Source organism: Gavialis gangeticus, unplaced genomic scaffold (assembly GCF_001723915.1).
Source record: "Gavialis gangeticus isolate Ggan-Ray unplaced genomic scaffold, GavGan_comp1, whole genome shotgun sequence".
Taxonomy (NCBI): domain Eukaryota; kingdom Metazoa; phylum Chordata; order Crocodylia; family Gavialidae; genus Gavialis; species Gavialis gangeticus.
The window spans coordinates 181,024,004-181,037,603 of record NW_017729022.1 but is presented as its reverse complement, the minus strand read 5'-3'; the positions used below and the strand labels follow the sequence as shown (position 1 = coordinate 181,037,603).

Genomic DNA, 13,600 nt, shown 5'->3' with positions numbered 1-13,600 from the left:
CATATACTTGAAAGAGATTTAGAAGATCTTGTTGCAGATCTGAATTTCCTGACATGACAGAAACTGTCCTGTTTCCTGTTTCATTATTCCAAATGTAAATGTTTTGTATGTAGAATGTTTTAAAGGAGTACTTAGCAAGATTTCTGTCTTGTTTTAGATACCACCAGGGTATTGGAAGATTTTATATTGCACTGAAAAGGCCAAAAACTGAAAGAATAGGAAGTGTAAGGTTTGTACATTTAAAACAAGAGTACAAAGCTCAAACACAAATGAAAAATAGCAAAATGGTAAGAAGAGAAAATGTAGACAATACGTCTCATGTTGAGAACACTGAACTTCTGGAACTCCTAAACTAATGTTAAAAGGAGAGTCAACTAACAGAGAACCAGACAGGCAGTTTTTATAGAACGATACAAAGAATTATTAACAAACAGAATCACTAATTTATGGTGTCACACACAGGGGGCTTTCAAATCCCTTTTTAGCCCTTGATACTTATTTGTACCTAACTTCAGTAAATTACCTGCGTGATCTCCTGTTGGTATGATGCAAAAAGTTCCTTGTTAATCTGTGGGAGGTAGAATGAAGGCGTGACTTCTGTGTCCACAAAGTCCTGTCCCCATGTTTTTGTAAAGAAATCAGATTCCCTTTTTGCTAACCTAGGATCATTTAGTGCTGCTGGGAGGTTTACTTTGGAATGAAAAATAGTCCATCGATGCTGATCTGCAACTAGAGATGGGCTGTCACATAAACTATTAGGATCACCTGTGAGTACAATATATAAAAGATTATTAAAATGAAAACTAGAATGTACATTTATCCTAACAAATACAATATCAATCTTGATATAGATCACTAATTTAAAAAAAAATGTTCTTAATGCAAATAATCACAATTATTTATGGAAAGATGCATATAACCCATTTCCACGACTATCAAACTTGCATTTCTGTGTTCAGATTACCCAAGGCATTTTGAATACATAATTACAAGTGTATTTTCTTTCTATTTCTTCATACAACATTCAATTTTACCAGCTCCCACCGAAGAGGCAAAACTCTGAAAAATTCAACAAATCTTTAATATACTGAATTGCGGATCTACTGCATTCACCAATTTAGAGCTTACAAGTGAAGTCAGGATTCTTCCCTATTATTTTAAGGAATTGTTTTTCTACTCTATCCCACCACCCCACACCTTAGCTTCAGGATTCTGACCAAGAAGTGGCCTTATGAGAGAGTCACCAGTTGTGGATCTTGGACTCTTGCTCCCCAGACCAAAAGATCCGTGGTGTCATAGAAGCAGTGAAACTAACCTCCAGAGGGAGGGAAGGCTTTGAAGGCCTCAGCCTGAAGTACTGATGCTGATCATTCACAGGCTGCAACAGAAATCCCATCCTCTACTCCTTCATTGTAACAATGATTACAATAATGCAGGACCTTACAAGTAGGGTAGAAATATAAAAATGAGGGAGCAAGGAAGAGAACAAAGGTTCTCCTTTGCTCCAAAGGGAGACTGGGGTGTGTGAGAACAGAATTTCACTTTACCTACTGAAAAATAAAATCTGATTTCTTAGTAAGAAAACACAAGAATCTGGTTGATCACTACAGACTCATTTTTTAAACTGGTCATTTTAACAGTTTTGGGCTACCTATAAGCCAACTCACCTGTAGGTTCCTTGGGACATACATCTGGCAGTGACTGTACAGGTTGAAAGCATTTAGCAGAATCCATTTCCTTTTTAAAGAACGCATCACTGCTGTTTGACTGAGGCACTGGTGAAGAACTGTGGCTTGATGCCATTGCATAAAATCACCACTTGACAGTAGCTAAAGAAGAAACAGTAAATACCAAGCCTTTAATGCAGCTCTGACTACAGACTAAGCCATAACAATGCCATTTTTGTAATACCCAGCTATAGAAATCAATACAATTTTAAATAATACTTAAAGGTCTCTCCCAATGACAGATCCATTTTAAGCACAAATATAAAAGGCAGAATGAAATACTATGTTCCGTGTCTAACCATGCAGACACATATATAGAGTCTTACACATGTATCTAATGGGTGTTGTCTAAATGTTGCAGACAAAAATTCCAAAGCACTTTAAATCTGTTACTGTCACTGTGCAAGCAGTAGGACACGTAAGTATTTCCTCTCAGAACTTGCCCAGTTGTAGAAAGTGGGGTGTGCACCATGAAGACACCAGTAAAAGGAGAACTTTATTTTACCTATCAAGAGAAGCAATATCATACAAGTACATAAAACCATGACAGTGGGTCACACATAAGAAACTTCATATGCACTGACCCAAGGCTAAATTCCTTGTTGATTTAATGTCAGTGATTCCTATGGAGTTACACCAGCAAAGTATTCTGTCCACCATGATCTATAAGTACAATCTGATGCTTCTTGCATTTTATATTCCTGGCTAGCAATGAGGGTTGAAAAATGTATTTAAATGTATTGTGTACAAGACATGAACAAATGGTTCAAATAATTTCTCCTGAGATGCATGCACTTGATAGATAATTCTGTCATCTCCCAGGATAGCAGAATCCTTTTACAATGAGCACATTGGAAATCTGTTTTTCTTGTTGTGCATGTCTCAAACATTTCTGGTACTTTTAAACATACGAAGTACAAATTTTGTTTACAGTAAACCTCCACCAAATATACAAAATTCAGTATTGTCCTTATGGAAAGGCAAGTGAACTGCATGTAAAGTGGATGTGTGCATATGTGTGCGCGTGCATGTGTATGAGGAAGAGATTCAGGGGGGGTGAGAGGATTAATAAAGGAGTGCTCTCCCTCCATCCAGGCCCTTTACTAGGATTCTAGGTCACTGGCCCCAAAAGACTCTAGGCCAGTGGTTTCCTAACTTGGAGTTGTGATCCCATTTGGGGTCACAACGATAAAACACATGGTTGCAAAGACACTCGACAGTGTCGACCGATTATGATGAAAATCACAGAAAAAAAAGCACTAAGTGGCAGGTTCCCCTTGCAGGCTGGCATAGTTCCAGCCCACAAGGGGCTGCTTGGGGCTAGGGGAGGAGGGGGGAGATTGGAGCATGTATTGGCGGAAATGTGATTAATCGAGTCTGCTGCAAGTCTGTTGGAGTGTGCTAATTAGCGTGCTCCAGCAGCCTCCATGTCATGTGTATTCAGCATTCCTGCATTTCAAAATGGCGGCAGAGGCACTTTAACTAACCTGAACTAGCTTTAGTTAAAGTGCCCCTGCTGCCATTTTGAAGCATTGGACGCTGAATAGACGTGATACTGTGGGAGCTTTAATTAGAGTAGCTCTGAGAGCTGCTCTAATTAAAGTGCCCCCCCTCCCCACCCTGGAGCACGTGTATAGACACCCTCTATTATTAAAGTCACTTTCCTTATGATTCATTCACCACAGCTGCTAACATTTTAAAAATCTGACTAAGGAAAATGCTGCAAAAAAGCTGTGGGACTGTGGAATTCCCTCAGTCCCTGGAATACTGTATGTCTACTAGAATAATTTTAACTATTTTCTTACTGGAAGAACAAAAAGCAAAGACACAGGAAAGCAAAGCTGTGCCATCTCTCACATCTCATTTGAAAAATACCCCCATAGGATATTTTTTAAACTATTTGTCTACACGTGTACACAATTCATGTTTTGTCATTGTCTCCACATCTTGCCTTATCCTCTCCCATTTTTCCCCATCCTCTGCAGTCCTAGAGCCTCTGTGTGTAGAATGGTTCCCTTTCTCCTCTCTCTCCCTCTCACAAGTCTCTCTGCTTTCAAGATGGGGGGTGGGTTAGAGATGGGAGGGAGACAGGAGGAACCCCGGCTGAATTTATGACCCTCCAATAATTAGATTCTATACATGTAAAATTATAACAGAGGTATACATTTTCCATGCAGAGAATCTAATTTTTTTGGGGGGAGGGGGGGATCTTGAATTCAGTTAAATATGGTAATAAAATATGTTGTTCCTGAATATGAAATGCATAGAGTTTTTAAAATAAATTAATCTATAAAGTATTTAACAGGCTCATCATTATGTCATTGAAGTATATTTTGTTGTGTGAGCCATATAAGATGCTGTAAGACAGAGAGGGAAATGTGCTTGTGCCATTAGTTCTAAAGGTGACCTACAACAGAGCTGAAGACAGGTTTGGGTTCTTATCAAAGGATGGAAAAGGCCTGATTATCTGCTCCCTCTCTCTGTACCCCTTTAAATACCTTCCCCCAAAATGTAAGAAATATCAGGAATGTCAAATCCTCTCTCTTTTTGGTTCAAAGTCTCAGTGTGTATTTTGTCTTTCACAGCCCTTTAATTAATATTTTCCTAAGTATCTCCCTAGTTTATTGTAACATCTGTTTAATTCCAAACAAAACAGTTAAGTAAACTGTGAGGGAAAATCCCGTGTCAACTCATCAGGTTTCACCTGCTTTGATAGCTGAAGTATCATAATTAGGGACCTACCGAAATGGTGATTTCATGCTTTTTGCAGAAAATGCAAAATCAGGTGTTTTCCTCAAAAAACTGCAGGCTCCACGATTTTGGCAAGCTTGCTAGGAAGAAACAACTTACTGGTAAACAGAGAAAAGAGCAGGAAGCCCTGCAGTATTAGAGTGGGGTGGTTGCGGAGGCAGTGGGGGGCGCTGCTTGCAGCACATAGCAGGAAGGCCGCACCCAGGTCCATGGAGCCCCAGCTCACATGTGCCTTGGGGCAGTGGGTAGGGAAGGGGCTAGGGCTGCGCTGCTACCAGCCCCTTCTCCTCCGTCTACCTAGAGATATGCATATATCTGCCACCAGCAACAAGCCAAGCTGGGGCTCCACACACCCTGGTGTAGCCACCTGAAGTCTCCCAGCTGTCTGCCACAGCTGGACCAGACCTAGGCATTGGGGAGGCCCCTGTTCACAGCCACAGAGCCCAGGCTATTCACAGCAGGCAGTGGGGAGGCAACAAGCAGCTGCTCCAGGGTCTATGGAGCCATGGCCTGGCTTGCTGTCACTGGCGGGCACACATGCAGCTCGGGGCCAGCGATGGAGAAGGGGCTGGGGCTGCACTGCCCTCACCCCCTTCCCCGCCGTCTGCCCTGAAGTACCCTTGCAGAGTGTAACTGAATGCTTAGAGTGGGGATGGCCTGAAACCATGGTTTAATTATCCTGATTAAGTCTGGAGAAGCCATTAATCCATGCTTAATAATGCGTGGATTAATGGCTCCCCCGGGCTTAATCAGGGTACTTAAGATGCAGTTTTGGGCCATCTGCCAATCCCTGGGGAGAGGATGGGAGGGACTGGCAGAGGCATGGGGGGCCCCACCATGACAAGCTCATGATAATGGCATCCAGCCCCATGATCTCCTCGCAAAATCAGCTGCCTGCCTCCTCAAGTTCAGTAGATCCCTACGCATCCCTACTGAATGTTATTTGTTCAGTTATGTGAACAGACTACCAGACAGGAAATAAACAAAGCACAGAGCAAAATATCAAGGAGCAAATATAAAATTAAAATAAGAACTATCAGGCCTCCTTTACATAAAAAAGAAACAAAGCCCCATGTTTTTGCCTCATTTGCAAGTTTCTTTTAAGAAAATCTAGTTAGCTTTAGATACCAAAAAAAAAGTTTAAATATAGACACTTCCTTAAATTTTAGTCCATAAATATTATAAAAATGGAAAGGTATTAATCTGTTTCAGTGGCTCTCAACCTTCCAGTCCTCAAGACACCCCTCCATAATGTCTGTGAATTAAGTGGCACCCCATTTCAAAAACTAATTTGTATAATACAGTAAATACCTCCTTGCAGAGGGGCTGGGCACTGTGGATGGGGAATTGGTCATGCAAACAATTCTGAGCCTACACTTATCTACTCATCTTATTATCACACCTTACATCACCCTTCAAAGGATCTAGCAGCACCCAGGATTTTACAGCACCCTGGTTGAGAATCACTACTCCATTTCTTATCTTTAATATGTGGAAGTAGCCAAATATAGCAAATACAGCAAACCAGTAAGATTATTGCGTGAGATTAAACTCCTTCATAATTTAGTCTCTATGGACATTTATACACATACTTGTTCACACTGTGACATGACAGAGATCCAGCTTGATTAACTGAGTCTGCTCTGCATGGGAGCCAATGTGTATGGCAGCTCATTGTGTGCAATTGTATAAGTGGCGAAACGCGAGTCAGTGCAGAGAAAATGGTGGCGGTGCACTTTTGAACTAAAACACCTTCATTGAGTTTTAGTTCAAAAGCATACTGCCATTTTCTCAGCACTGACATGCATTTTGCTGTTTATACAAATGCATTCGCCACAGTGCTGGGTGCTTTTAGAAGTGCCTGGTGCTGCAGCGCAAATACGTATACAAATGCTCTATATGCCAGAAGAAGTGTGCTTGTACCCAGAAGCTTGCAAAGAACATTTTTTCCAACTATTTAGTTGGTCTAATAAAAGACATTACATCTACCCAAAGAACCTTGTCTCCAGAATTTAAAGAACTTCTTCCAAGTATAACACCGCAGAGAATGACTTCGTTTTAAGGTTTTTATCTGTTGATTTCTTTTCTCTCTTCCTATTGTCTCCGTGAGTACTTCCCACACCATTTTAGTGCTTTATTATGCTTGTTTTTCCTTTGTCACATTCCTCACTTGCATTTATTACTGTTAGGATCTTATCACTAAACAAGATTAGTTCAAAGAATGGGACTTTTTGACATAAATCCTTTCCTATAAAATTTAGAAATCATAAACATAAAAATCATGGTAAAAGAGAATTTTCAGGTTTCTTGAAGACACAGGCAAAGCACTGAGTATTTAGAGCTCCAGCAATCAAAGATGTTCCAAAGGTCTATATTAGCTGTTTCTGTTTAAAAAAAAAAAATCACATCACATAAATGTATACTTTGTGTATTCATGGTAACGTTGTGTGTTAGCCAAGATACTTCTTCAAAGTGTATATATGCACTGAAAATTTTTACTCTTGAAATTATACCTTTGGTTGAGCCATTGTTTCCCTCATTTCTGTTAACAAACTATTGCCTCCTGAAATATTTCCTAAAATTTAAAGTTCAGTTACCTGAACCTCCATGGACTAACATTTAAAGTTCAAGATTTTTTTTATGTTTGACATATTTTAGTTGATTTTAAAAAACAAGCTATTTTGACTTTTTATAAAGGCTATTTTTTATTCTTAATCACCATTAAATATTCAAAGCAGCTTTGTGCATGTATACAATTTTACAGTAATATGGACACAGGAAAAATACAAGTGTGGCAAAGAACTTTCATACCACTGAGTTGACTTCAGCAGGAACTAAGGAATCACAGGCAGCAGCAGCCTTCTAAATGGCCTGTAATATGATGCTGTACTAAATTATTCATAGTTAACAGCTATTCTGGTAGAGTCATAAATTGGGAACTTGTGGATAATTAACTTCAACGAGCTGCCATGTATAAAGGCACAAACCTACCTAAGCAGTAAAAACAGAGAGGGTACAACCTGCAATCCTATGTGAAAATTAGCCAAATATAAGGAATTAAGAAAAACTAAATGCATTTCCATGAATTTCTTCCAAGTTACATAAGAAAATGCGACCAGTCAACTTACAGATGAGAATCCTTACTAGGACTTAATATAACTGACCCCTAAAATCTGGGCTGTTTTAGTAATTTGCCACAAAGGCCTGTCTTGTACTACAGTACTAAACACTTTATAAACAAATGACTACTGCATTCTTCGGAATCAGCAATTTCTTGAAATATGCAATGTGTTGCATATATCTTTCAATTCAAATCTAATGAAAAATGAAATGTAAAGTTAACATGAAACAAAAGCAAGCAAACTAATAGAGTGGACGGCTGCCAAAATATTTCAGCTCATTCCAGTGCATCAAGTTGTGTGATAAAAACTGTAAAATGCCCAAACTCCTGAGCCTCCTACTTACATGAGCATACAAGCTGCAATAACTAGATGCAAGCGTACAAGTTAATAACATTAATATTTTAGATGCTCTGCAGTTAAGAACTGGGTTACACTAACTCTATTATTCCTAAAAATAAAAAGAGCAGCCACCATTTTGCAGCCAACAATGTGTACAACTAAATTTAAGCTGAACAAAATTTTAGAAGAACTATGCATACCATTAAAACAAGGCAGTCAGGGGAATAAAAATTAATTCTGAGGATTATCAGCACTGTTATCTACCACTTCAATACATGGAATCCATTTTTCTCAAACTCCATTAGTTTAGGGAGGAGAGGTTGCTAAGGAATTTGAATGTTCTTAGAGTGATATATTAGAAAAAAATAGGGTTTTTATGTAGATGTAACTTAGGATACCTTTAAAATCGGTGTCCTTAAACAAAGGTTTTCACTTTCATTTACCTTCAAATTAATTCTTAAATAACAGGACTATGTTCTTATACAGACCTTCATAAAAATGGGCTATTATCCCATGCAACTGCAAAAATATCATAAAAGAAAAGCAGAATTCTGGCCTATCTTTCCAACCGTGAAAGATAACCAGAATTCACTGAACTGGGTCTTATAGTGCAAGCAAGTCGCAGAATTCAGACAGAGATGTATGTGGAGGTACAGAGACATGCACTTGAAGTTTATAAGAAAGCTCTACTTTCCAGTTAACGCTAAGTATCTGTACTTCACTGAAGTCAAAATTAGAGGGTAGAAGTTAGATCTTCAGCGTGTCTAAGATAGTATACAATGGGCATGGAGAATCTACTCAACAAGGACTGAATCTATTTTGTTTTTTTAAAAAAAAGCAAAACATTTTGCAACCTTTTGATCACACAGAGAAGTTTCCAAACATGGAACAGTGTAAACTGATTTAGTGTTGTCTTCCTGAGTGAAGAGAAACAGGTTCCCTGTTGGTACTTATAGCTTTGTCAAGCAGCAATATGGTGACATCAACAGTATTCTCTGATTGGTATCAGTAATGCTATCCAAAGTCTAGTGGACCACAGTAGAACTGTCAAAAATTATGTCAAGTTTTTGCCAGGAGTACAGCTTACCAAAGGTCACAGGTGAAGCAGCTGGTACTGGAGATATTCATAAGGGAATAAAAGCAGGAGGAAAGAAAAATGGGCCCTCCCTTCTCTGAAGCAGATGGGAAGAATTAGATGGGGAGAAGAGAAAGCAAGCACCCTCTTACATTCTCTCTCTTGCAACCTAAGAAAGTATGAGGTTGGGGTGGGGGACTGGGAGTAGCAACTAAAAGTCAGCTTGGGTGCATGATAGCCAGAGACAGAAACAAAGATGACACCCAGGAAGAAATCCTCTTCTTTCTTCTTACAGCTAACATCACAGATTTCTCACTAGGATGCTATCCTTGGACCTCACTGATGGACCCCTATTTATCACTAGACTAGTATGTTTATGTCACAGGGTACCCAAATTTTTTTGTTTTTAAATACCCTGCTCTGTGGGCAGTCTGCCCAGTTCTCACCCACCACACCTTGATGTTAGTTGATATACAGTGTGGGAGGCTGCCCTGGTCTTATTACAGTGACCACCCAGACTGTGGTCCTGACTTTATGGACCAATTGCATGGCTTTGTACCTTCCCTATACCATGCCCCTAGATAGCATCCTTATGGATGTTCTACCAATTACTGATACAACCCCTCACTGGGCCTTCTGACCTCCTGGCCTCTCTCAACCCCACTTCAGGCCTTCAGACCTCCCAGTTTCTTCACACAGCCCCTTCCTGGGCTGCCAGACCCCTCAGTTTCCCTCTAGGCCCCGCTCAGGTTGCTAGATACCTCAGTTTCTCCTCCAACCGATCTCTGGGCCCTCAGACCTCTCAGTCTTGCACAACCACACCCTGGGCTATCAGGTCCCTCAGTCTCTCTCCTGTCCCCTCTCTGGCTGCCAGCCCCTTTTGGTCCCTCGTCCTGGACCCTTTTAGTTCTCCACTTTCCTGGCCTCTCTCTAGGTCCTTGGATGCATCCGGTCCTGTGCTCTATTCCTGGCCCCTTACTGAGCTGCTGGACACTTCTGGTCCCACTATACTCCCTGGGCCTCGCTATATGCCTCAGGCCCCTCACTAGGCCTCACTATATAGACCCTTAAACCCATCTGGTCCTGCACTCCATTCTTTGACCCTCACTTGGCCACTGGACCCTTCTGGCCCCACTATGCTCACTGGGCCTCACTATCCAGGTCCTTGGACATATCTGGTCCTATACTCTATTCCCTGGCCCCTTGCTGGGCCTCTGAAGCTGTATCAGATGGCCTAGTACAAGCCAACTTCATCTCAGGCTGCAAGCCCCCTTACCCCTTCCTTTTGGCTGTGACCACACAAGGACCTTTGGCCTCAGGCTGGTTGAGAACTCCAAGCTCTCCCAGCTCTGGCAGTCTCTGCTGTGGTCTGTTTCACCTTTTGGCCCCTCCTGGGCCCTGGCCCCGCACATGGTGGTTGAGATTCCCAGGGTCAGTCCTCTAGCTGTCAGCCCTCTTGTCTCTGTGGGTCCACCCTCTCGGGCCTCTCTCTGGGCTCACCCAGAGCCTCCATAGGTCTTCCCTAATGCAGCCCCTTGCTTCTCTGCTCACCCAGACCGCCCAGTGGCCCCTGTACTCTGCCCCACTCACTGGGTTCACCCAGACCCTCCACTAGGTCTCCCAAACATTTGGCTCCTCTCTCAGGGCTCACCTGGCCCCTCAATAGGCCCACAGACTCTCAGCCCCTCTCCCACGGCTCACCTGGCCTCTCACTAGGCCCCTGAGCACTCAGCCCCTCTCTCTGGGCTCATCTGGCCGCTCAACAGGCCCCAGGCACTCAGCCTCCTTCTCAGAGCTCTGGACCCCACACTGGGTCCCCCAGGGACCTCCTCCTTCCCCTTAGTTCTTACCCAAACCTCCAGATGTTATTCTGCTTGCTGGCATTCAGGAGCAGCAGCCTTTCTGCTGGGTGATGTTCCAACATCAGCTCCCAACATGTTACTGCCAGCCCCTGCTCTCAGGGTCTGGGCTTACAACCCTATCTAAACCCAGCCCTCTTCCAATCAAGTGACTCCCCTGATCAGGCCTAGCCTCACCTGCTGGCCCCCTGGGTCAGCTGGCTCCTCAGTTAGCCCAGACCCCCATCTGCTGGTGGCTCAGCAGGCTGCCTGACCTCTGACACTGGCAAGCACATCCAGTGCCCTGCCACAGTTTAGTCTTCAGGCCATTCAGAGTCTAAATCTGTCACTATCTTCTGCCTAAATTTGTCACTCCATTATTATAGTTAGTTTTAAATCTAACATGCATTTCTAAAATCACAATAAGAAAACCAGCATAGGCAGAGTATGTAGCAGCACCTCCAGTTAAGGCTGCATCACACTTCCTACTACTACTTTTGTTTTCATTTAGAAATAACCAACAAAGTAATTCTCTGACTGAAACTGTCCAAGTCTGTCCTGCACCTCGGAACAAATTTCTCTCCCTTCTCCCCTCCCCCTCCTTTTAATTAAATATCAGCAAAAAGCTGTTTCAGAAAATGAGATTGGGGGGAAACAGTCAGTGTTAAAATGGCCATGAAGATTTCTGTGAACAGCTTTTATGCCCTGGGTCCAGGGTCAGATGCTGAAAATCTGGCAAGGGGATGACCAGGGAGGTCCCCATGAACATCCATCTACAAGTTATGGCACTACAAGTGCACTTGCCATGCTCCCAAGCTTTGTGAGTTGAGGTGTGTGTCAGCCTGCCCATTGCCAACCCTCTAAATTGCAATCTTACTTCTTCTGCTAACAGGTTTTTAACATTTCTGTGCATCCCTTTCCTTAATATTGACCTAAGTTTCAAGCTCCTACACAAAAGGTACCATATGTCTTCACTGTACAACAGATCTGTGTACTTGGCACCCAGGTCATCCAAACTTGAATGTTAAAAGCCACAATGTAAAGCCAAATTCAAGTTATTGAGTTCCCACCAGTGTTGCCCTCACTCATGTGTCTTGTGAGGGCTCCTGGGGTATATCCCATAATTCTTTGTGCTGCAGTAAGCTAAGCCATTCTAGGATTCTTTCACAGTGATTATGTGAAAACACGTCCAGTATTTTAGGCCAAAGATCCTCAACCTGTTTTTTAGACTCAAGGCACCCCTTAGAATATGCCAGCTATTAGTTGTCATTCATTTGTTAATCAATGGAAAAATAAAAGAGCAACTTCTTTGTTGCAAAAAACTTAAATAGACCACAATGGGTTAGAACACTGGATTCACATGTCAATCTCTGAGTTTAGCTTGTGAATCACATTTGCACACCTAATAGTGCTAACATTATGTGGCACTGCACAGCATCTTTGAAAGGGTGCTGTGGAATGCTGGGTGAAAATCACTGTTCTAGGCAGACAAGCTGAGAGCTGAATAGAGGCACTGGAGGACTACCAACAGTCAAATGACTTAATTAAAAAAATAATACCTAGATCTTATATAGCATCTTTCACTAATAGGTCTTTAAATGCTTTACAAAGATCACTATCATCATCCCAACTTTACAGATGGGGAAACCGAGTCACAGAAAAGTAAAATGACTTGCCAAAGGCCTGACAGGAGACCAAACTCTTCTCTCATTGCAAAGCTTTTGGCTTATCATTCACCTGTATCACCCAAACTTCAGCTGATAATAAAACAACCATGCCTACAGACATGGAAAATACAAAACAAAACAGCGCTTCACTTTCAGCTCAGCATGCCCCAGTGCAGAGCTCAGTACATGGCCAAAAGAGAAATCACATTGGTTTGACCCAGCTTGCTGAGGGTCTGTATAGCTTGCGTACTTCACTGGGGCTTTTTGGTGCTTTTACCTAATAGCAGCTGATTCAATCAGCTGAGTTAAGCTAAAAAAATAAGAAGGTGCTGGAGTGGGCAATTGTTTGGGCTGAAGGGCTATTAGATAAAAGTGCCAGAAAGTCCTGCTGAACCATATGAGCTATACAGATGTTGGGTGAGCTGGATCAAACCAACTCAATTCCTCTTGCACTAAAGCAATAAAGCATTTTTATTTTTTAACCCATGTCTATTCAGCACCCTCTTATTTTTTCAGCTTAACTCAAGGGTGGGCAAAATACAGTCAGTAAGCCAGATCCAGCCTACCAAGGGAATTTATCCAGCCCATGTGCATCTCTGTGATGCTTAGTTTCAGTTCTCAAACTGTGGAAGTGTGTTCTTTGGGTAGATGTGATATCTTTTATTAGAACAACTAAATAGTTGGAAATATTGTTCTTTGCAAACTTTCGGGCACAAATGCCCTTCTTCAGGTGTAGGGAGAGTTTGAGGTCTCCAGACATAACATCCTTGTTAACAGCAGTATATGGAGATGTGAGACTTGATTACCCACCCAGCAGCCCTATTGGCTCTCTGCAAGTTTGTGTACACCTTGCGTACACCTTTCTCTAAAAGTGCGAAGTTTCAAGAAGTTACATGAATAAAGGATGAAAATAAAAGTCCTTTTTCAAATATATTGGGAGGATGAAGAAGGCGCCGGGTAATGTGGGACCCCTGCAGGATACGCTGGGCAATCTGGTGGTTGCGTCAGAGGAGAAAGCGGACCTCTTTAACCAATTCTTCACCTCCGTTTTCTTGTGCAGGGACCGGGACTTCCCTGCTGT

At 42.0% G+C, this 13,600-nt stretch overlaps 1 protein-coding gene across 1 annotated transcript in view; it reads right to left on the bottom strand.

The window, feature by feature from the left end:
* VPS54 (VPS54, GARP complex subunit) overlaps positions 1–13,600 on the bottom strand; it is a 77,295-nt gene that overhangs the window by 54,721 nt on the left and 8,974 nt on the right. The window contains exons 2-3 of the mRNA XM_019516595.1: positions 1,668–1,829; positions 524–765 (exon numbers count right to left, since the gene is read on the bottom strand). Of these exons, the coding sequence (XP_019372140.1) occupies positions 524–765; positions 1,668–1,803 (378 nt within the window). The 5' untranslated portion in view covers positions 1,804–1,829. The remainder of the gene's footprint in view (positions 1–523; positions 766–1,667; positions 1,830–13,600) is intronic.